At 40.2% G+C, this 22537-nt stretch overlaps 1 protein-coding gene across 6 annotated transcripts in view; it reads left to right on the top strand.

The window, feature by feature from the left end:
• Nucleotides 1-22537, top strand: part of FOXP1 (forkhead box P1) — a 389051-nt gene that overhangs the window by 130590 nt on the left and 235924 nt on the right. For 5 of the 6 annotated variants that reach the window (XM_037800241.1, XM_037800248.1, XM_037800253.1 and 2 more), the window contains exon 3: nt 22102-22289. In XM_037800241.1, the coding sequence (XP_037656169.1) occupies nt 22113-22289 (177 nt within the window). In that variant the 5' untranslated portion in view covers nt 22102-22112. Of the gene's footprint in view, nt 1-22101; nt 22290-22537 lie in introns of those variants that run through there. The other variant, XM_037800264.1, reaches the window with a different exon arrangement.

Here is a 22537-nt window from a genome sequence, read left to right as displayed (position 1 = left end):
TTCCCCTGTAATACTTAAAAACATCAGTATAGCTTAGAGCTTTATGTTAAAATGTTTTTCTCCTATGCCTTTTAATAGTTATTTGTTTAACATGCTTTTATTATCGTAGATGATGTGATTTGGGAAGAAAGCATTAATTCTGTTATCAGCTGTGTTTCCTTTCCAGTTGTTGTGCGAATTGAGATACACTAGTAGTTTATGAAGTAAGAGGCATTAAATAGAGAGCTCGTTGCTGATCAGATTGAGCCACTTCTGAACTGCAGCTACCTGGGCAAGGGAGGTTGATGGCTTAGCATTTCTGCAGCAAATTTGTTGGAATAACAAGGCAACAGAATCATAGCTGTTTTCACACACACTCCCCCATCCCAGTGCCTTTGTATCATCTAAATTTTTGAAAAACAAGATGCTTTAACTCTTCATTCTGTGTGAATTGTTCAGTATAATATAAGTGAATTTTGTTCCTTGGTGATGATTTTGAAAGGTAGTTAGTGTTTATTATAGGACTCCATTTATTTATCCATTCATTCATTCAGCAAACATTTATGGACTGGCCATAATGTACCATAATGTGTCCTGGCAGGCGTGGGCCCCCTTTTAGCTGAGTCTTTCTGACTTTCCTAAACATATTGCCTACATTATCATGTTAGAATAATGTCAAATATAGCCTTGTCAAAACAACCGGGCTGCGGGTGTCCTTGGCATACAGTGTTGATCTGAGTATTTTCTAATGAGCCTGATGATGAATTTGATGCTGGCAGCTCATGTAGGACCACTGAGTCAGGGGATGGTCCTGTCCCATGGATGCAGTGATTCATTTATTCAGCAAACATCCCCTGAGCACATTCTATTTGTCACTGTGCTGGATGCTGGATCCTTTCCCTTTGACTCACTCAGTGATTTAGAAGCTGTTTTTTGTTATATGTGTTTTACCCAGACACCTCATGTCCTCTATTTGATCACAATGTCTTGCATCTCTGTCCTTCCCATCACTAGCATTGCATGTACTTTATTTTCTCTATCTTAGATCTCCTTCCTTCCTTACCCAGCACAGGGCCTATAACTAACCTTTTCAGTATTACATGCACTTTCTCTACCATATTCCTTCTTCCCCACTGTTTTGGTCTTGCCAACTCCCACCTCCATCTTCTCTCATGTTCACTGTTCTTCCCAAGCCATTAAATACTTCTGGTGGTCCTCCCAAAACATTTTGGTACATAGAACTCTTTCCTGGACTTAACTGAGCAAACCCTCATGGGTCCATCAGCCCCACTGTTTATGCATGTAGATTTCTCTCGTTGACCACATTGACCATCCTAGGACCCATCCATTCCCCTTGAGCCTCTGCTATACCCTCATTTGATCTCAGCATATGATTCAATTTCTCTTCTACTATAAAGATGGTGATCGTGTGGCATATTAAACTCCTCTCCTCTAAACTCAAGAGTCTTCAACTTTTTTCTTCCTTCCATTATCTGTTTAGTCTGCAGGAGGGAGGGGATTAGCAGCTGATTGAGTAGCCTCAATATCCAGGGCATGAGAGTCCATGCCTGGGTATTATGGCTTTCCCACCCTCATGACCCCGTTCTATTCAGCAGATTTTCACTGAGTGACTTATCGGTGTCCACTAGTATTAGGCTTTGGCTCAGTGGGAGAAGATGTTTAGTCATTATCATATTGAAATGTACCTGAACTGTTGTTGACATAAAAGTAAAGAATGCTTGGAGTACCTAGGGTAAAACCTCTGCTCTAAATGTAACATTCAAGTTGGCTTTCAAAGCACTCATAGGAATTTATTGCTCAAAATAGTAGAGAAGGGGCATCTAGGGGGGAGAGAACAGTTTGTTTAGAGATATAAAGCTGCAGGCTATGTCTGGAAAACAGCAAGTAACCTGGTGTAGCAGTGGTTGGTGGAGGAGGACAGCAGGAGAGAAGTCTGGGACATAATTCAAGGGGCCCATTATACAAACACGGAAATGGAGACTTTATTCTTGGAGAATAGAGGAGCTTTAGGAGGTTCACAAGCAAGGGAGTGATTTGATCAGATTTGCTTGTCTTTGGAAAAATGTTTGTGATAGTTGCAGGGTCCCCCGTGGGGATTGCCGGAGAGGAGATATCCCGAGTGCTGGATGGTTGCAGTGAGGATGAAAAGGAGGGTGATAAATTTGACATATATATAAGAGGAAGAATTAGCACAACTTGGTGATGAGCTGAATGTCAAATGAGTTGAATCGGACCTTTCCCTGATCAGGAAAAGTAGCAAGTTTGAGGGAGGAGTGTTCCATTTTGGACATACCGAGTTTTAAGGGTCTGAGATACTTTGAATGGAGGAGAAAGCCACTTGGGGATCTAGTTTGGTGGTAATCACTGAATAGGTGGAGGTGAAGCATTTGTAGAGGGCAAATGAACCTTGAGAAACACCAACCTTGAATGAAGGGATGAAGAAAGTGAAACGTGTGAACAGAAGGCCAAGGGGTGAGCAATTATATTTGGCGGTGAACCAGCAGGGGCATGGGCTCAGGGAAGTACCGGGAGAAGTTTCAGAGACGGGCCTTCAGTCCCAGAGGACCTCTGGTCTTTAGCAGTTTCTCACTGTGTCCTAGAACACCTGCATCTCCGCCTGTCCTGGTGTACGTGTTGTAAATGCTGATTCCAGGATTCTACCCAAGCCCTCCTGCCCCAAATACGGGCAAGGGACCTGATTCAGTTGACTTCAAACTACCACCCTAGCCTGGAGAACTGAGAATTCAGGAAGGAGGAAAACGCAGGGAGGCAGTGCTCTTTTGAGAAGATTACCTGAGGAGAGGGAAAAGAGGCTGAAAGATGGGAGCTGTAGGGGCAGAAGAATAACTCGGAGATGATTATTTAGGATCAGAGTATCTTGAGTGTATCTATTGGATAAAGTGAGGGAGACAGGGAGGCTGAGGTTGGAGGGAGGATAATAATTGGAGGGAATAGGTTTAAGAGTGAAGATAGAAAGTGAACAGACTGTTACTCATCGAGAAAGGATGACGATATTTGATGTTGGGTGGGGGGATCTTATCATTTTACTATACTCAGCCTCTCTAAACCACTTGAAGCCATCAATCACCTCTCCTTGAAGCTCTAGTCTAACTTCAAGGCCATTCTCTAGGGCTCTCCCCCTACAGCTCCTCTGTAGGGTAGGGGACAGAGCTTGGATGAGTTTGGTGTTCAAATTTTTATCTGCCAGCTTTGTATTTATGTCTGTATGTGTGTTTACAATCTTCTCTGAGTTTCAGGGTTTTTTTCTTCTTAAAAAAGGGAGGTTAATATGTACCTCACAGGACTTGTGAGGACCGTAAGCTAATAGTCAGTAAACATTGCTCTCCTGTTTCCAAACAATAGGCCTTGACTATGTTTTGTTCAGAGGACCCTTCCTCTTCCTTCTCTAACCTACCCACTCCCTGATGACTGATGACTTCCCAGCAGCTCTTGTTAGCACAGACCTAGAGGTTTGGGACTTGACCGTCTGAGGCAATAGGGAGACATTGAAGGATTTCAAGCCGGGGGTGACACGTTCAGGTGTGTTGTGTGGCAAGGCTAGGAGATGCCTTAATTCACATTCAGAGTTGTAAAGTGCTGAGGGTATGCTCTGAGACAAGGGTTTGGAGAAGTAGATATTATTTAAATAAGAGGTAGACTTGATTGGACTTCAAAATATGGGAGGTGAAAGAATAAAGACTATCAGCTGTTTCCTGGTTTGGAATGTGATTCCTTCCCTGAGAACCTAGAACTAAGAGCTGGCTTGGGGGTTTGAATGGAGGAGAAAGTAGAGGATTTTAGTTTGGAACAATGTTTGAGGTTCCTTTAGGACATCAAAGTAGAAGTGTCCAGAAGGTTGGTAGGAGCAGGAGCCTGCAGCTTTGGAAAGATGTTTTGGTTGGTGAAAATGATTCAAGAGGCACAAGAATATATGGGTGAATCGAAGCTCTGAGAAGGATGAGATCTTCCGTGGATAGTGGTTTAGAGCAGGGGCTGCAAACTGCAGCTCTGTGAGCCAAATCCAACTGCTTATATTTCTAAATTAAGTTTTCCTGGCGCAGCCTCACCCATTGGTTTACGTATAGTCCATGGCAGCTTTCACGTACACCAGGCAAGGTGTGTAGTTGTGACAGAGACCTTACGGACCACACAGCCAAAAATATTTACTCTCTGGCCCTTACAAAAATATGCCAGCCCTTCATTGAGGAGTGCTGAGGATGGAACTCTAGCCAGGACTAAGTATTTAAGAATGAGTGGAGGAAAGGGAGCTCATTAAAAAGAGTGAGAAAGAGCCACCAGATAATGTAGGTTGAGAAGCATGAATGAGGAAGAGAACCTGGAGGCAAAAGGAGGGGAGATTTTTTCCAAGAGAGTCACTGTGAATGACAGTGTCATGCTGTCAAGAGGTCAAGTAAGGTAAGAATTGAAAAGTGTTAATTGGTTTTAGCAACCAGTTGACTCTTGAGCACAATTTAGCAATTGTGGTAGGAATATTTTTTCAGCAGAGAGGTGGGGCAGAAGCCAGCTTCTAGTGGGCTGAGGAACCTGTGGTGTATAGTTCTTTCAGTCAGCAAGCAGTAAAAGGAAGGTGAGAGGGAAGGAGCTGGAAAAGATCCTGGAGGTTGAGGAAGATTATTTTAAGTTTGGCGTGTGTACTTGACAGAGGGAGAGGAAGATGTCGATGGAGCAAGGATTCAAGAAGCAGGAGGAAGTGGAATAGAGGTCCAGTCCTCTTTATTCCCACCTGTACTGTCTATTTCAGTACTCGACTGAATCTTCCTAATTTGTCCCCCAATCTCTTGCTCTAGTCCTATCCAGGAACTTCTATCAGACTCCTCTTCCTAAAAGCCTCGGCTTATCTCAGCCATCCCCTGCTCTCTGCTCACCTCTGGCTCCCCTGTCAAGCTTGTCCCAACTTCATTTCCAGTCATATTTCCTATCACTTGCTTGCAGGTCCTCCCTGCCACAGCCCATCCCAGCCCTCCTCACGCCCAGGCTCTTGAAGGACTGTGTTCCACTCACATGCCAGGGCATCACCTAAGTCTTGCCTAATCTGACCCATACTAGGTGCTCAAATTCAGGGGTATTTATGAAGTAGATATGCAAGCAAAAATCATAAATCATTAAAATTTTAAGGCATATTGTAAATTTATTATTGAACATGAAATAGGACTTACTGCTTTGATCCCATAATAAAAACAGTATAAATTTCCATAGAACAGATTTTTTCATCCTCGGTACTATTGAGATTTGGGACTGGACAGTGTTTGTTCAGGGGGGAAGAGTTCTGACCTGTGCTCTGTAGGATTTTTAGCAGCATCCTTGGCCTCTACTCACTAGACGCTGGTAGCAACCCCCCTTCCCCCCAGTCATGACAATGAAGAATGTCTCTAGTCATTGCTGAATGTCTCCTGGTAGGGCCAAAGCACCCTCAGTTAATAACTACTGCTGTAGAAGGATAGACTGTTAGGCAGATTTTTTCCCTAATGTTTTCTGTGCCATTATGCCAGGTGTATCCTTTCACTATACTTTGCATTTTTAATAGTTGGATCCAAGGGAAATTACCCTAAAGATAGGTCTTACTCCAGAAAATAAAAATGAAAGCCACCAACTTTTGACTAATTGTAGTGGTTTCTTCTTATTCCATTTAACCATATAGCAACTCATAAAATTTGGAGTATGTGCCCCACGGTGTGAGATGAAAACCGCACCACAGCTAGTGGTTGTATCATTCAGCTGCTCAATGTTAAGATCTAGAGGTCTTAAAATGAACCATGTCATACCTACCATACTTGTCCCAACTTCCCTGCCTATTCCAAATCAACTATTCTGTTTTGTCTTTTTCAATCAGGGACATTCCTTCCTTGTAGGAAGGAAGCCATCTTTTTGGAGAAAACTCAAAGACTTGTACAGACACAGCTATGGCATTATATTTAAAATATATTTATATTTAAATATATTTAACATCTTTAGCTGTAGCTCACAAAGTCATGGGAAATGAGTAATAGAAAGACCTGGTAGACTTCAGGGTAGACTTTTAAAGAACACTGAACATACCCTGTTGTAATGATATGAAGACTTCTCATTCAGTCTGATAGAATCAAGTTACCCCTGCTCCTGAGCTGGGAGTTAGCGGTTTTGGTTATTAGGGCTTTGGTCATGGGTACCATTTGATGTTTGAGTCAATCAAGTTTTCCCTTTGTACTGACACGTACTAGATGCGCTAATAATTAACCACTTGTGTCCACAATAAATAGATACAGGTTGCTAATCCTATCTAATTAATAAGCATATTCCTTCTTGACTTCAACAAACTGCATTTACAAAGGAGAAAAGCCTCTGAAAAGCCAATTAAAGATTTTCCTTAGGTATCAAGGCTGTAAAATGATAATCAGAACTGCTTTGAACAAGGATGGTTTGCAGTATTACTCTCCGCTCTGCTCTGCATTTTTTCCTTTAACTACAACTAGGTAAACAAGAACTACTTCTTAACAATAACCTGGAAAATTAACGTGGTTCTCTAAGCTGTCATTATAAGAAATGTTGACCTTATTGATGTTATGATCCTCACACAGCTAGGATAAAGCAGGAAAAACTTTTTTTTTTAATTTACCCGAGAACACAGCCCTACTTGAGGCTCACTTTATGATGGGAGAAGAGTATTCAGTGCTTGAGGATTTTCCATTGGCCTCCCAAAGGGCTGGTTTTTATGGGCTAGTAATAACCAGTGTGATTTATTGAGCACCTACTACATACAAGGCACTTTGCATATATTATCTTTGTGTGCTCTCAAAGCACTGTGCATTTTTCACAGTAGCACTTACGATGGTCTAATCTCCACTTACCGATATGACTAATTGATTAATGTGTGTCTTCCCATTTAGACAGTCACCTCCATGGTGATGGGACTGAATCAATTTTTGCTTCCCATTCTTGCCCCCAACATTTAGTACAGGGCCTGTTACATATTGGGTACAAAATAAATACTGGTTAGAAGACTGAGTGAACCCAGATGCAGACTGCTATGATTTTAGAGATGAGAAAATGGACATACAGAGTGGTTCGGTGGCTTGTTGAACTTAAACTTGGCAGAGTTAGGAATCGAACCCAAGTGTCTGATCTAACCCTGCTCCCTCTCCACCTCACCAGCGCTTCTCAAAGTTTAATGTGCATGTGAATCACCTAGAGAAGCTTAGAAAGGTGTACATTCTCATTCGGTAGGTTTGAGGCAGACTGAGAACTTGGTTTCCCAACAGACACCTAGGTTTTATGCATGTCCACAGGACCATGCTTGTGTTTGTAGTCAGGGACTTATACCACAGTCACACTGTTAATAGAGAATAACTTCTTTGTTTTTTGGAGGCATCTGTGTCTGTATGGAAATTTCTTTTCATGATTCACAGCCCTTGCACCTGTCCTTAAGGCTGGTCTCCTAAGAAAAGTGCCACTTGGGATAAATACATGGCCCCTTCCATCAGTTGGTTATCCATGGGCTGTGACCATGGATAAGTCTTTTTAAAAAATTATTATTATTAGAGAAGTGGGTTTATAGAACAATCATGCATAAAATACAGGATTCCCATATACCACCCTGTTATTAACATGTTGCATTGGTGTGGTACATCTGTTACAATTGATGAAAGCACATTTTTGTAATTGTACTTGGGTAAGTCTTAACCCAAGTGTTGATGATAATGGGCTCTGTTACCTCCGTTTTCCAGATGAGGAAAGTAATGGCCAATAATTTTAACTCTCTACTCTAGAGGTCAGATAACAAGTCTCCCACTTGGTACCAGGTACTGTTTCTGCTCTAAAGATATCTGGAACTCACATCTCTCACATTTGTCATGGAGATGCAAGGAGGAGTGTTACCCATTAAAAAGTTTCTTTGGATGTTTAGTTAATGACTGGACCCAGCTGAGAACCCCCAGGTCAGCAGATATCAGATGGTTCCCACCGTCAACTCTGGTAGTCACAGCAGCCCCCATACCGTGCATGTGAAGGGAAGCTGCCCCCAACAGCCCCACCTGTTCTGGACACCTCAAGCTCAGCTCTTCCTGTTGGCATGTCTGTGACAGTGTACTTAACTAGCTTGATAAAACACACTTCCATCTCTTCCTGAATATCTTCCCTGGCTCAGGATTTCCCCCAGCTCTTGAGAGACAGGTAGAGAGGTTGGCTTTTTTACTAGTCAGAGTTGGGAGTCCAAGGTTTTGGTGCTTACGGTGACCAGTTGACACCCCCGGGGGGTTTGATCTTTGTGAGAAGGGCCCCTCTGTCAGAGCAGTGACTGCTCATCACTGAGCCCTAGGGGCCTTAGTCCCACCCCCACCTGCACCCGGTCACCAGCATCAGGCTGTTTTACGGTTTCTGATTTCAAACCTTGGTAATTGGAGGGCAATATCTGGGTCCTTGACTTTTAGACTGACTGACTGACTCTCTGTTCTTCCCAGCCATTCAGACCAGATCTGTTCATAATCCTTGTGCCTGAATGGAGCCTACGCTTCATTCATCGTGTAACATAATGTCACTTTTTTGTGTGTGAGTATGGAAGATTTCAAGATGTGCATGTGTCTGTGTGTCCTAATTGTGAAGCAGTAAAAATTGAAGGGGAGCTTTAAAAAAGATTTATTTTAGCTCTATGTTTTGAAAAACTCTTTCAGATACTCCTTTTATGGTATTCAGCTGGGCTAAATGGTCATGAAGGGTGGTTTAATGAGATGAGGACTACGCATTAAGGGCATTGTTATATTATTAAAATCATTCTGAAAGTAAATTGGCAGATACCTGTAGTTTGTCCTGAAGTCACTTATTGAAGAGCTTGCCTTAGTTCTCATCACATGGACAGAAAAGCACAGGAATTATAGATGATGAATGAGGAATATATGACTGATAGAATTTTCTTAAAGCACACCATGTGTTTTCACATCTTTTCTATTCTTCCACATTCGGTTTTCTCCCCTTCATTCTTATTTTTCATTTGTTTAGAAGTGTTATTTTATTATTAATCTTTGCAAGCAATATACCTGTGCCTTTGGATTAATCACCTTTCTAAAGGTAGTGATTTAAGTGTGCAGATGTGGGAAATGATAAATACAAAAGAAAGTTTACATTTTGCTTTTCTTTTATAAATATATTCCTGTTGTGTAACACTTGAGCATCATGGTCATTGTTCCCATAAAAATACTTTATTTTATAAAATGATACAATCTGTGAAGCATTTTCCATTATGTAGATACCATGTCTTTGAATTATGGCAATTTCTTAAGATTTTAAAGCAAAATGAGCTCTTAGAACTGTGATTAATAGCAGGGAATGAGGCTAATGCTGGGTCATCAGTGGCACTTCATTACAAAAAAGGTTGGACTAATAAAAGCATCCATCTTTTTGACCAATAAAGCATTTGAATGATATGCTTACATTTTTTATTGCATAGTAGTTACTTGATACTGAATAAACTCTGAGCTTGCATTGTTGAAAGGCAGCTCTATGGCAGTGTCTGATGTACCAGTTCTTTGATGGTAGCAGGCCTGGAAGGCTCATTCAGAGCTGCTGGTTTGATTTTAGGGTGTCTTGCACAAGCATACCAGGACCCAGGAGCCCCATTTGGCTTCAAGGCAAGAGTAGGGAAATCCGGCTTCTTGATTGTTATTTCTCTAGCAGAGTAAGTGTACACAGCAGTCCCCCAGGCGTGCTTTGTGAATTGCATGTTAGGAATACCCTACTTAGGAGTCAAGGACATAGCCTAGATCCCTTTGGGTCTCTGCGTCCCCTCTGCTCAGTTCCCTAACTGTAAGCCTCATTGGTGAGTTGGGAGAGGAGTTTTAGGTGATTCGTAAGTCATTCACCAATTCTCATTATTGTGATTCGATGTTGAAGCAATACCATTTTCAGTTCTGTTTGAATTCTACTGATAAAGCCAAGGAGAAAGTCTCAGTTTGGTACTAGTATGTGTTTAATCTCGCTCTACCAGTTGTAAGCTCATTATTTAACAAAGAAAGAACATGGCTCTAGCTCAGAGCCTCTGTGGACAACGGAATCTAGCTAGAATTTAATAGCATTGGTTGGGTTTTATGACATTTATTAAAAAGTCTTTCTCTTCTACAGAGGGATACATACTGGTTTTCTGTTTGAAGAAGGGACATAAAGTTTCATCTGGAAATAGAATTATTTTTTGTCAAAAGTGAGATAATTTAACACAAATAATAGCACAAATGGAAATGGCAAAAAGAATGAAGAAGCTGTGAAGGTTGGGAAACTTGAGGTTTGGGAAACTGGCTCAAGTGTCCTTTCAGTTTGAGTTGACCTCTTATGAGTTTTATAAACTGTAAATTTTTCACCTTATAACAGAGAGGAGTTGTGGAAACATGAATTAGTCCTTTCCAATCTTGGTTCTCCCCAGAGCCTCCTTGGGACTATTTTGAATTTTTATGATAGTTTTTCAAACAAATTATACAAGAGATTCTTTAATAAATATACTTTAAAAACATAATAAAGCTTTTAAAATTCAGGATGCACAGGAGGCAAAATAAAAAAAAACTGAGCAATGAAGGTAAAAGTAAAGGTGAGTTAGAACAAGTTTACTGCCAATACTAGGGAAAAGAGAGAAGACAAATATTCCTTTCCTAAATCAGTAGTCATCTTCAAATAGAAAGATGTTCATGTTTGGGTAATGATTATATGTCTAGGTGTAGCTTGGCTTTAAAACTCCAAGGCTTATTACTGACCTTTATCAAGGGAAATGGTTACAACTCTTTGGATTACCATTTGAGATTGTAAACTATGTTTATAATCTTTGACCATCCAGTTCAGGAGAACCCTGGAATGATTAGTTTTTCAGTGACCATAGTGGGAAATCCACATTTTCCAGTGAAGCCAGGAAATAAGGATAACAGTGTACAATGTCCCGCTTTCATTTCTTCATTTTTCCTCTCTTGAGTTTCACTGGGATGTTGAGTAAGGCACTGGATTTTTCTTTTCCTCCTGGTCATCCTGTTTGTGTACATACAGTCGGGAGTATGGCATTTTAGAATGTTCCGTTCCAAAAGCGTTTGAGGAAGAGGCTCTCATTTAGCTGTTCCAGCAGCCAGACTTGCATCATCATTCAGAGTTGAGCAAGGATGGATTTCCTTCTGTAGGACAGTAAAGGAGCTCGAGCCTCAGAGGGTTTTCTAGGTGGAGATGGAAACGGTCTGGGGTTCCTTCACTCTGTCAGGTGGTGAGGGGTCCAGGAGCCTAAGGGATGGTACACTGAACACCTAGTGGACGTTTCTTCCCCAGAGCTTGTTGAGGCCTTAAGTGGGGAAGGAGGCTGTCAGCAGGGAGGAACTTGGGAAATAAACCAAGGCCCAACGAAACAAAAACCCAGGGAAACACGGGAGTTTCTTTGTGACTCTAGGGTTGCAGAACCACAATTAGATAATTGAAGGAGGGGATGGGAACAAAAGCAGCTGCAGCAAGTTGAAAAGTTTACTTTGGAACTAGGGTGTGGATAGGGGTAGGGTGGGGAGGCCAATATTTTTGTTCTATAGGCAAAGACAAAAATTCCAATAATATGATTGTTACTTAGGTAAGCGCCAGAATCCTCTGAGGTATATCTTTTTTTTTTTTTTTTCACTTTTTCAAATTTTGGATTATCAGTGGACAGTATGTACTTTGCACTGAAATAATGCAGAATTAATAATTAACCAAGTATAAGTGTGAGATATAGATATATTACTAAACTTTTTCAGTGTGTTTTGCTTATTAAATTTTAAGTAATGGAGGGACATGACTCACACGTATCAAAATTACGTAGTTTAATAATGTTAAAGTATCTGAATCAAACTAATGCTTTAAGTCCAAATTGTATCTCTAAATATAGTATCTCTGATAAGGCATGATAATGTTCTTATAATATACTTTAATGTATATTAAATATATATTATATATGTTTTACATGTTAGTACACATGAGGTGAATTTTTAAAAGTGAAACGTATCTTCTTAACACTCTTTTTTAGTAGCTGCTTTTTTAGGTTTTTAGTTGAACTTCCCTTTCATTCTTGGTTTTGAAGACCTCTTTCTTTAATAAACTGACAAGATGAACTCCTGAGTTAACCGGTTATATAAATAACATCAACTGATTTATTTATTTATATTTTATTTTTTAAAGACAGAATCATAACAGTCATAACCTGGTGTAGTTTGAATTATGCGGGGTGGTTGAGAATGCTACCAATCTATTTGTGGGCTTGCAGGTAGATATCTTAGAATAGAAGCTTGGTATGCGGAGAAAGGAAGGACAGGGTTTTCTTTCTCGATAAAACATTCAAGATCAGAATCTGTGTTTGACCCCTATATTTCATTGATGAAAAGAAGAGGTGCCCAGGAACTGAATGTAGAGTTACTCAAGCATGAAAACATTACAGTCTTTCAAAGCTCTTTCCAAATCCAACCTTCGGTAGTTTAAACCATGGGGATGCTTTATTTCTATCTGCAAACCTGGAAATAAAAGTGGGTTTTCTTTGCCTTATTCAGAGGTGACCTTTTTTTCTTACAGGAGATGGTGTTTTTTATTTCTAAGTAATGTCACCAGCAAAGAGTTAACCGGATTTCAGTTGATCTGCTCTGGCTTATATGATGATGAGTAATGTGAGGTTGGTAACAGCAAATTGTTGTTTATAAGCAAACATGGCATTGTGCAAACAAGCAGGCTTGGTCTCCAACTGGGTTGATTTCATGGTGGTCAGCAGCTGATCTATGTAACATACAACCTTTCTGCCTCTCTAAATGTCAGAAGAATGACTATTTGTTTATCTTGCCTTCTTCCCAGCTGTTTACTCTGTAATGCATTTGCTTCGACCTTGATTCCAAAGAATGGCCCCCTTCTCCTCCCAGTGCTGTTTACGTTAGTCCTGCCCCTGGTGTCACCTATGAAATCTGTTGATTATTCCACCTGGTTAATGTTAAATTGCTCTTGTAAGATGATGTGTTTGTTCATAAACACAAATGCAGGGCCCCTTGTTTACTGTACCCATGGCAGCAATCGTTATTAAACAAATATTGCTTTTGTTTGCTGATGTGAGCAGCAGTTTATCCTGCAAGGTATGTTTAAAAAAAAAAAAAAAACAACTTAAATGCTTCAATTTTGATAAAGGAAGAAAAAGGGGAACTTGTCCCTGGAATGTGGTTGAAACAGACTTAGGTTTGCTTTTCTTATCTTTTGCTTGGATGAAGGGGCTGGAGAGATTAGCGAGTTGTTTGGTTTTTCTAAGAGATTTCCTTAGTGTAATGATATCTATGCAGTTGTTTGCTTTTTTTAGAGGGGAGAGAGCTCTCCTGAAAGGCCACTAGCTCGGTAATAGTGCATCAGAGATGGCTAGAAAACTCTTTGTGGAACAAACAAGGAAGTAGAAGGTCTAGGAGAAGAAGTCTAGTGCTATGAACAAGACAATCACCACCGAAAGGTACAATCCTTGGATTTTGTACTATTGTGTTTGTACTGTGTGTTGTTATGTGGGTTAGGTATGATCCTATTTGATGCGTGTACTCACTGTCAAGTTTGAAAAGGGAAAGTTAACTTTTAGTTTGATGTGTTCAAGGTAAACCCTCTGTGATATAATTGGGGACATTTTAACTGGGAGGAGGCCAAACAGTTAATATACATTATATATTTTAAAAAACAAAACAGTGTATTTACCCTTACCTGTTACTCTTGTCTTTCTCATTTTAAAATGAGTTTGTGCTTTGGGTCATTTCTAATTAAGTAAAGTAGGCCCTGTATCTCTTTACTCAGCTTGGTACATATAACTCTTATTCATTCGCCACTGGAAGCCACATCAGCCAACATGAGCCTGTCCTTTGTCATGTTTTGCAAACAGCAGAGAAGACTCGGCTCACATCAAGTTTGTTTTTTGTTTTTTGAATTATTGTTTGTTGCTGTTTCTGAATTTGCCATGTGTTTCAATACCAGGCAGGGCCTGCCAGCATTTGTAGTAAATTACAAGGATACAACACAGAGCTGGGTGAGGGTGGGGGCTGATGGATCATGACCTTGAGAGGCAAGTGGGGGTCTTTGTATCAGAGGAGGCTTGCTAATCTATCTATAAGAGCAACTTTAGGGGGAAAAATACATATATGTATATTAGAGTTTTTGAATGATAAAATTAAATAATTGTGCCTTTTACACAACGGAGAAATGCAAGCAACAGACTTCTGATGGCCTGCATTCACTAAGTTGCCACGATGCCTTGAACATAATTGTTCGCTTTGGCCGCTAGAGCAGTCAGGGGCTGGAGCCGAGGCAGGAGATGGGTGAAGTGTGTCTTCCAACACAGCCAGTCATTAATTGGCACTGTGAACCTGCCTCCATACATACTAAACTATATAAAATATGGAAATGAAAAAATAGTCTGAGCTGGTTGTTGGTCACTTTATTCCACAGGGCTATTTGTGAGAATTCTGCCGATTGAATGTTCAAATGATTCAAGTTCATCGGGCTTTGTTAGTTCTCAAACCTAAAACCTATTTTGTTCCGTAAAAATGTGTTTTAATTAAGCTCCCCAGAACACCTGGCCTCGTCATGCCCTGCGCTTCAGAAGGCTTCCTTGTGGCAAAGCAAACAGCCAAGCACTGGGATTGGCAAAGCTTCTTTTTGATCTCTATTTAATTATTTGAGCTTGTCGGGATTAATATGCGAGGGAGTTAATATGCGAGGGAGTGGGTCTGTGTGCTCCTTTGTACTTCTGTTTCCTAGACCGACTCCTTTCTAACTTCCACAGTTTGCCCACAGTTGCTATGATTTCAGCACTTAACTCTTGTCTACTGGGAGAGATGGGAAACAAGGTCAACAGCAGCCAAAAATCTAAAAATATAAATTAGACATCTGTAACTTTCGGAGACGGAAGGCTTGCTATCTGCATTCATCACTGCTTAAATGATTACGGTAACCAAGAAAGTTGGATTAAGACAGATTCCGGAAGTGAACAACGACATGGAATTGGTACTGGAACTCACAGATCCCCTTTTCTTGAAAATGTGAAGTCTCGTGTTTTCAGATTGAAAGTTGGGTGCAGAAGGGAAACCATCATTTTTGTTAGGAACATTATTATATTACCACCCTACTCCAACTTTATTCTGAGTCAAGAATCAGAAGGAAAATTAAACATCTGATTCTCTACCATTTCCATTTCATCTGAATTGTCCTTATGTATCTTAAAAACATGCTTGGTTTTGGTAGAGTTTTTTGTTGGTTTGAGTAACTTCAAATAAATTTTCACCAATTGAGGCAATCTTATTTCTATTGTTACTTAAAATGATTTAATGGCTTAAGTTACTTTGTGAGTTTCAGGACTCCAAAATAGTTACTCAATCCGAAGAAGTAAAAGCCATACATTAGTTTAAAAGTAGTAATATGAAAGATAGGGGCCAGCCCTTGCTTGATCTCATGTGATTGAGAGGTTGGACTTGGGTTTTTCTGTCATTTAATCATTTAGTCAAGAATTCAGCAGTTATCTATTAAATTCCTATTATGTGTAAGGCTGACCTGAAAGTGAAGTTTGAGGTAGGGAAATTTTTTCTGTTTTTAATTAGTATTGAACACATGGAGAGGGAGGGATGGGGAAAGGAACCATTTTAATCTGAATGCTTCTTCCTCTGGTTTAATTGCTAAGTACCAACTAGTTCCTGTTTTCTCTTCCTCCTTTGAATTAGAAAGGCAAGAGAGAGCTGTCATACAGTGTTACTGTAAATAAGCATAGTTTTCCTCCCAAACTTCTCCCACTGAGGGTTCCTTGCCTCACTTAGTCCCCACAGCTAGAGATGACTGCTCCGCAGCTGTCTGAGATAGAGCCCTGTGTGTCTTTGTCTGCACCCATCCCTTCCCAGCACTTTCCTGCTTTCCAGAGGGGAGAAGAAAGGAGCAGCCCCTTTAGTACCTTCTGGGAGGACTGCTCCTGGACCTGAGTGATTGGTTTCTCCTCCCAGCCCCTCACCTCTATGATATTCTTAACCTCTACTGACCGGAAACCTGGAATCGTTCCAATTTTGCCCCAGTCTCCCAAATGTCTAAATACACGGCTGAATTTTTTGAAAACATGCTTTTGACAATTTCATTGCTCCTGAACTTTTTCTCCCTAAGTAGTAAATGAAACTCCAGATTTTTTAGATAGATCTAGATATCTACAGTGCACAATAAAGTTGATAATGCATAAATCATTTTTAACAACAGGTAATATGCATAATTTATGGTGTTACAGTGCTATCTTTTTGATATTTATGATGGATAATGCTCAGTTTTTGCCCTCATATTACTGCTTTAAATTATACCACAAGAAAATTAATGAGAAAGTAGATTTATGGGTTTCATTTGTTTGTCAATTCGGAAATTAATTGGGTGTTAATTTTAGCCGTCCCTCATCAGACCAGGACTTGAGTATGTGTGCATTACTTTGCATTCATTGTAGCTTACCTCCCATTTACTGTGGGTCACTAGCTTTGCATACATTAAAATAGCCCTCCGGCTCATTCCCTTGATTACTTTTTGAACTGCCATGCATTAGAAAATTTACGCCTTTCTGTTATAATTATGAACGTTGGTATTGGAAGATGGTGCCTTCGTAACACAGTCAGCTCAGGACTTCTCTGTCTGAACTTGGCCTTTGGATAGTGTTTTCAGGAAACACGGCCCCTGTTGGTGGAGGCAGTGGGTAGTCTTTGGACGTGTCTGTAGGGTTCCTTCAAAATGTGTAGAAGTTTTCTCAGATGAGGAAATATTAACTGGCTGTTGTAACTGTTTCCCTTGTTCCCCCCCCCCCCCCCCGATTTTCCTTCTAGAGTATGCCATGTAAGCCCACTTGTAGACAGTGACTCAGCAGCTGGAGGCCCCTTGAGGAACCTCTGTTACACCCTTTCCTCTCCGTAACCTCTGTATTGCATTTGTACTACACCCCCCCCGCCCCTTCCTCTCCTTACTACCACCTGCCCCAGTAATATCTTGCGAAGGGTGAGCGATAGAAACGTGTCTGCCACGTGCTAGTTGTTAGGTTGTCTCCTTTGTTGCAAACTCCGCTACAAGCCCTCCACTTTGATTTGGGATATTTTCTGTTGCTTGATTGTGTCTGTACTTTGAATGGGAGTAGGACCCACTACAAGGATTAAGAGCCCTGAGCTGGCTTGGCATCCCAGGCCAACCCACCTTTTGCCTACTAGGAAAGAAAAAAACCCTGTGGCAGGTTGCTCCTTAAAACTCCTTTGTTTGTCTTGCGTTTCCAGGCAAATCCTTTGCACACTTAAAAGGGAACCAGTTCATTTGCCAGGAGAGATCCCAAAATAAATGTATGCTTTATATCTTAATACAGACAGGTTTATCTTCTTTTTTTCCTGAATTGCATAAACACAGTTGTTGGGGATTTTGAATCTTAAAGTTGCAACATCAGTAATTTAAAAAGCACTCTTAAAACTAAAGCAAGCCCCATTCCCACCCTCATTCTTTTTCTGTCCACGAGCTCTACACTGTGTTAACTCATAAATAATAGTCACACTTTCTAAAATACTGAAATTCACTTTCTAAAATATTGAATGGAGAATATTTTCTCCATTCTTAGAGTTCCTGCTTCCTTCCCTTTGCCTATCCCTCCCTCCTTCCATCTTTCCTCCCTTTCCAAGAACTTCTGACATCTGTTCAGAATTTCGTGCCATTTTCCTTCTTTCCCTGCACGTGTATGAATCAAGATAAAGGTAATTTTTCCTTTTGGACAGGGAAAGGGCTGTGTAAACCCTCTAATCATTTTCCTAAAAGTGTTTTCACCATTCACTTTTCTACTCTTCTCCCCATAATAGTAGAAACATATTTTACAAATCTATGTTTAGTTTAATTTACGCATCCCTTCATGAACAGGCCAAGTTCTTTAAGGGCATTTATTCTGCTTCATATAAATAATTGATCAGCCAAGTTAATTTACTTCTGCCTGACTTGGTCAACCTTAATTAACTGCCCTGGAATCAAGACTGAACTTTTTGTTAGCTTAAAATCTTTCACAAGCATGATAACAAGGGCTTTATGTTCCTTAAATTTTCAGCATCAACACTGTAACCAAGGAAATAATCATAATAATAAAGCGTTACTTTAATTTACTATAAATACATTGACCTGGACATTACGAATTTTCCAGAATACTTCCAGAGAGCAGCTCTGTTGGCACCAACAATAAATAAGCATGCTAAACTCAGCTCTTACCCTTCTACAAGTCCCTCCAGCACTAAAATCGATCTTTTGAAATCAGTAGCTCTGACATGTTTCCAAGAAAGATGAGAAGCGAGCCATTTTGGCTTCCTTAAGCTTTCTGACATCCTTGCAATTGTAGCACCAGCCTTTGTAGAAGTGTGTTTAATAGCTCATGTGTGATTTCAACAGTCCCAGCTCATTTGGGGAAGCCATACAGGAAGTCAGAGGAAGGTTTGGCCTTGTTTTTTGGAGAAAGGGCTTCTCAGAGGTGTGGCCATACCCTCCTTGTGCCGTATCTTCGTCGTCTGGCACTTTGGATGCCTACGTATCATTTCATGTTCAGAATCTGTCATGAAGCAAGGCAGTTGGCTATAGGGAGTCCCAGAAGGAAGCAGAGATTGTGAAAACTGAGTGCCTGGGACAAGCTCCCTCTAAAAAAGAGAGTGCATTGTTCCATGATATACAGAGAAGACAGATGCCTCTGATATACATTGACTTGCCTTAAGATCACTCTAATAGTGTAAAAAGTCAATAGAAAAAGACAGAAATATTTGCTTGCTAAAGAATGCTGACAATTTTGTGGTTATATTTTAATGCTTTTCTTTGTCCACCTCTCATTCTAATTGTTGTCTTTTCTGGAATTTACTTAGTTTTCTGTTTGCTGATTTATTCATTCACCATTTAGCACAGGGCTTTGCATATTAGACATTCTTAGTCATTTATTGAGAGGACAGGTTTGGATCTGCACTGGGGAATGAATGGTTATGGGTGCATCTGTCCCTTAACCAGCTGAGCTTAATTTCCTTATCTGTAAAATGGGGAGACCATTAACTGCCTTTTATCCCTCATAGACTTGTTATGAGGTTGAAAAATACATCAGAGGACTTTGTAGTTTGTAAAGCATGATACAAATATAAAGGTTTATTAAACAGTTTGGAATGCTCTATAGAAAGAAATATTGCCAGCCCAGATACCATTAGAGATTTTCTTAGACATTGATACTCCTAATTTTTCAAATGTGCTTTTCATAAAGCTCTTTTCTCCTGATTGGTGTAGGAGATTATGGGAAATTTTAAATCTTCCAACCTACATACTAGTGTTAGCACTTGACTAATTAAGGACATCCTCAGACCGAAATAATCCTTTATGCAATTTTGGTCACAAAACCTGCACTCTCACAAACTTGCTTCACAAGCCAGGCTGCTTGGCTTGATTCCTGCAAACTTGTGCTGGAGGACTTGGCAGTCAGTCGTCTTTGGAAGTGCATGGAACAAAAAAACTGGGCCTTCTCATCGAACTGTGTATTGGAGATTGTTCGTACCCCACCCACCACGATAGTGTCAAACTGAGGAAACCAAAGCAGGCTGGTCTTGCAGACACCTGTTTCCACGTCTATACCCCCTGTGGTCATGTGGTTTGAAAGCAGCATTCTCCGGGCAGCTCTACTCTGCCGGGAAAGGATATTTGGCCAAATGTGCCCCGTTGTGAGGGCAGGTATAGAATTTACATATACAGACTAATTCCTGTTATGAAGTAGCCATTCAGCAAGAAGAAATTTCACCTATTTAAAAAAATACAGAAAAATACTTATTTATCCATTTCAGTACACAAAGTTCTTAATAATTTATCTCCACATGAATCGGAGTCTGTTCCCTTGTATGGATACACTTTCCAGAAGGTACAGTAATGGCATTTTTTCTTTAGGAATATTTGTGACATATCCAAATAATTAAATGGATTTCCTTGTTAACTTCTTTCAGATAAACATTCTCTCCCTTAAATACCTAAATACCATGCCCTTTCCTTTGCTTTTAAACAAATGGGCAAAAAAAATATGTGGAAAAGCAAATGAAACATTGAGAAAAATTTCTAAGTTTTACAAATTGATTCCTTTTCTGGTGAGGAGCAACATACTTGCATTGCTACGAAGTGTCTTATCTGGTTCTCCTATCTTAGAGGTTTTAGTTTTTTATCAATAGATGATTTACTCTGCAGACAGTAAGAATGTGGATGCATTTTTAAAGGACTGTAATTACTGGGAAGTCTGATCTAAAGGGAGAAGAGTGAATCAGCTGCTGCTTCTGAGTTTGTTTCCCACCTGTTGACGAAAAATGCCTTTCTTAATCCAATTCAGAATTGGATTAACTTTAAAAAATATATGTCTTCTGGCACTATGAAGTTTATAGTCAAGTTGAATCATACTGTGCACTGAAAGGAAATGAAGAACAATGTGAATTTTTCTACTCTTATTTTTCCATTTGGTTTTTGTACAAGTCTGTGGAAAATGGACTTAAACCAATTACTAGCAAAGAGGACAACCTCATTTAAAGATGTCTAGAATGTTCAAATTTCTCTGCTGCCTCATACTTCGTGTGGAGGGTGGGGAGAAATCTGTAGTACTGGTTATATATAAGCCTTTCCATGATGGCACAAATTTGTATTAACAATCTTCAGCCCTTTTTTCTAGGATCTCGGTATTTCATGTTGAAGTCTTTATGATTCAGGCCTTTCTCAGCTTCATGTTTTTAATTGTCACCTTCCTTTAGTGGCTACTGTTATCCCTTCTCAAAGTGTCCTAACGTATGAACTTGGACGTGTTATCCTACTGTTACCATTGTTTTACCCCTACTGCACACCGGCTTTAAGAAAACCCATAGTTAAGCGTTTTGACATCTGACTTAACTGGTTCAAATCCTGATTCCACCATTACTAGCCGTGATATATCCTAGGCAAGTTATATAAATTCTGGTGCAGCCTTAATTTTCTCATCTGCAAACTGGGGGTAGTGATTATGATCAGGAATAAATTAGAGAACATCTATAAATCATCTACTGGAGTACCTAGTACCCTGTGGTCTTCAATAGACTAGTAACAATTGATAGTAACAAATATTGTCTATCTTTTAATATAATTGTATACCTTTGCTGAGCTTGAGAGCTAAATTGACTCCCAGGGATAATCATCTTGTGCCTAGGGAGTAACAAGAAAGAATGCAGACTTTATTTACACATAGTGATGTTCCCTACCTACTCGTTTTGCACTATGTATAGTTTTTCTATTAGATGTTCAATACTTTCGAATTCAGACCTTTTCTTAGAACTGCCTAAGCATGATTTTTCTCCCAATAAATGTAAGAAGGTCCAGACATTTCAGGCCTTAAAAAAAACTGCAGGTGAGGAATCCAGTGTGAGAAATGCCAACTTTGGATGGGATCTGTCAATTTTAACCGTAAGGCCAAGATACGATTCTGAATTTATTTAGCTTCTGAAGACTGGGAACTTGCAATTTTTTTTTCTCTAAATGTGGCCCGTCTTATTGGAATGGCCGCTTTTGAAGAGTTTTCAGTACCTGAATGATTCCAAGGAGCATGAAACTTTAAAATGCTTTTTGTTGTATGACTCTGAGGTTTCTCAGCACAAGTTTCCTCAGAGGCTCTCCTGGTAACGTGTGACATCTCCTGAAAGAGTGAAGTTGGAGAATATTTCTCAAAGAGTGTAGCGTCACCAAAGAGTGCCTACACTTATTAAATTTTAGTGCTCTACTTAATATGCTCCATATGATGGCTCATTAGTTTTCAAGCAAAACATCCAGATATAATCAAAGTAATTTAATCATCAATCCGAGTTTCACTTGAAAAGATTTCTTTCAGCAAAGAGGAAAAAGATACCCTACTTAAAGCAATACTACTAAAACCTGCATTTGACTGACAGTTCCATACCCATAAACTAGAAGACGTGATCACTAATGAGGAACAAGTTGAGTGAAAGAAAATGACAACTGTTTACAGTTTTTGGCAACATTCAAAACAGGACATGTCTCCTTATGTACAACAACTGTTTTAACAGCTGCTTTTTCTTTTCTTTTTTTTTTTCTCCCTCCTGAAAATTCTTTTACCAGGTTTTTGAGTCATGATGCAAGAATCTGGGACTGAGACAAAAAGTAACGGTTCAGCCATCCAGAATGGGTCCACCGGCAGCAGCCACTTGCTAGAGTGTGGGAGTCTTCGGGACGGCCGGTCCAACGGGGAGACGCCGGCCGGGGACGTCGGGACAGCCGATCTCGCCCACATCCAGCAGCAGCAGCAGGTACTGGGCTCTGAAGCCGAGGGGTGCGGGGGACGTGGGTGGATTTCAACCTTACAACGCCTAACTGCTGTGAAGGTTTGATGCTTTTCTGCTTGACTGAGAACTCTATCTTTCAGGCCAGCAATCCTGTAGGGTTCCAGTGGTTGGCTTAGAGACTGATGTTCAAGCCCGCAGAGTTCTGTGCAGTCTTTGAAGCCCTCTCGTTGGACAGTGTTGAGAAACATGGTGGGGTGGGGGCTGATCACCCT

Source organism: Choloepus didactylus, chromosome 1 (assembly GCF_015220235.1).
Source record: "Choloepus didactylus isolate mChoDid1 chromosome 1, mChoDid1.pri, whole genome shotgun sequence".
NCBI lineage: Eukaryota > Metazoa > Chordata > Mammalia > Pilosa > Megalonychidae > Choloepus > Choloepus didactylus.
This window is presented reverse-complemented; position numbering and strand designations above follow the sequence as displayed.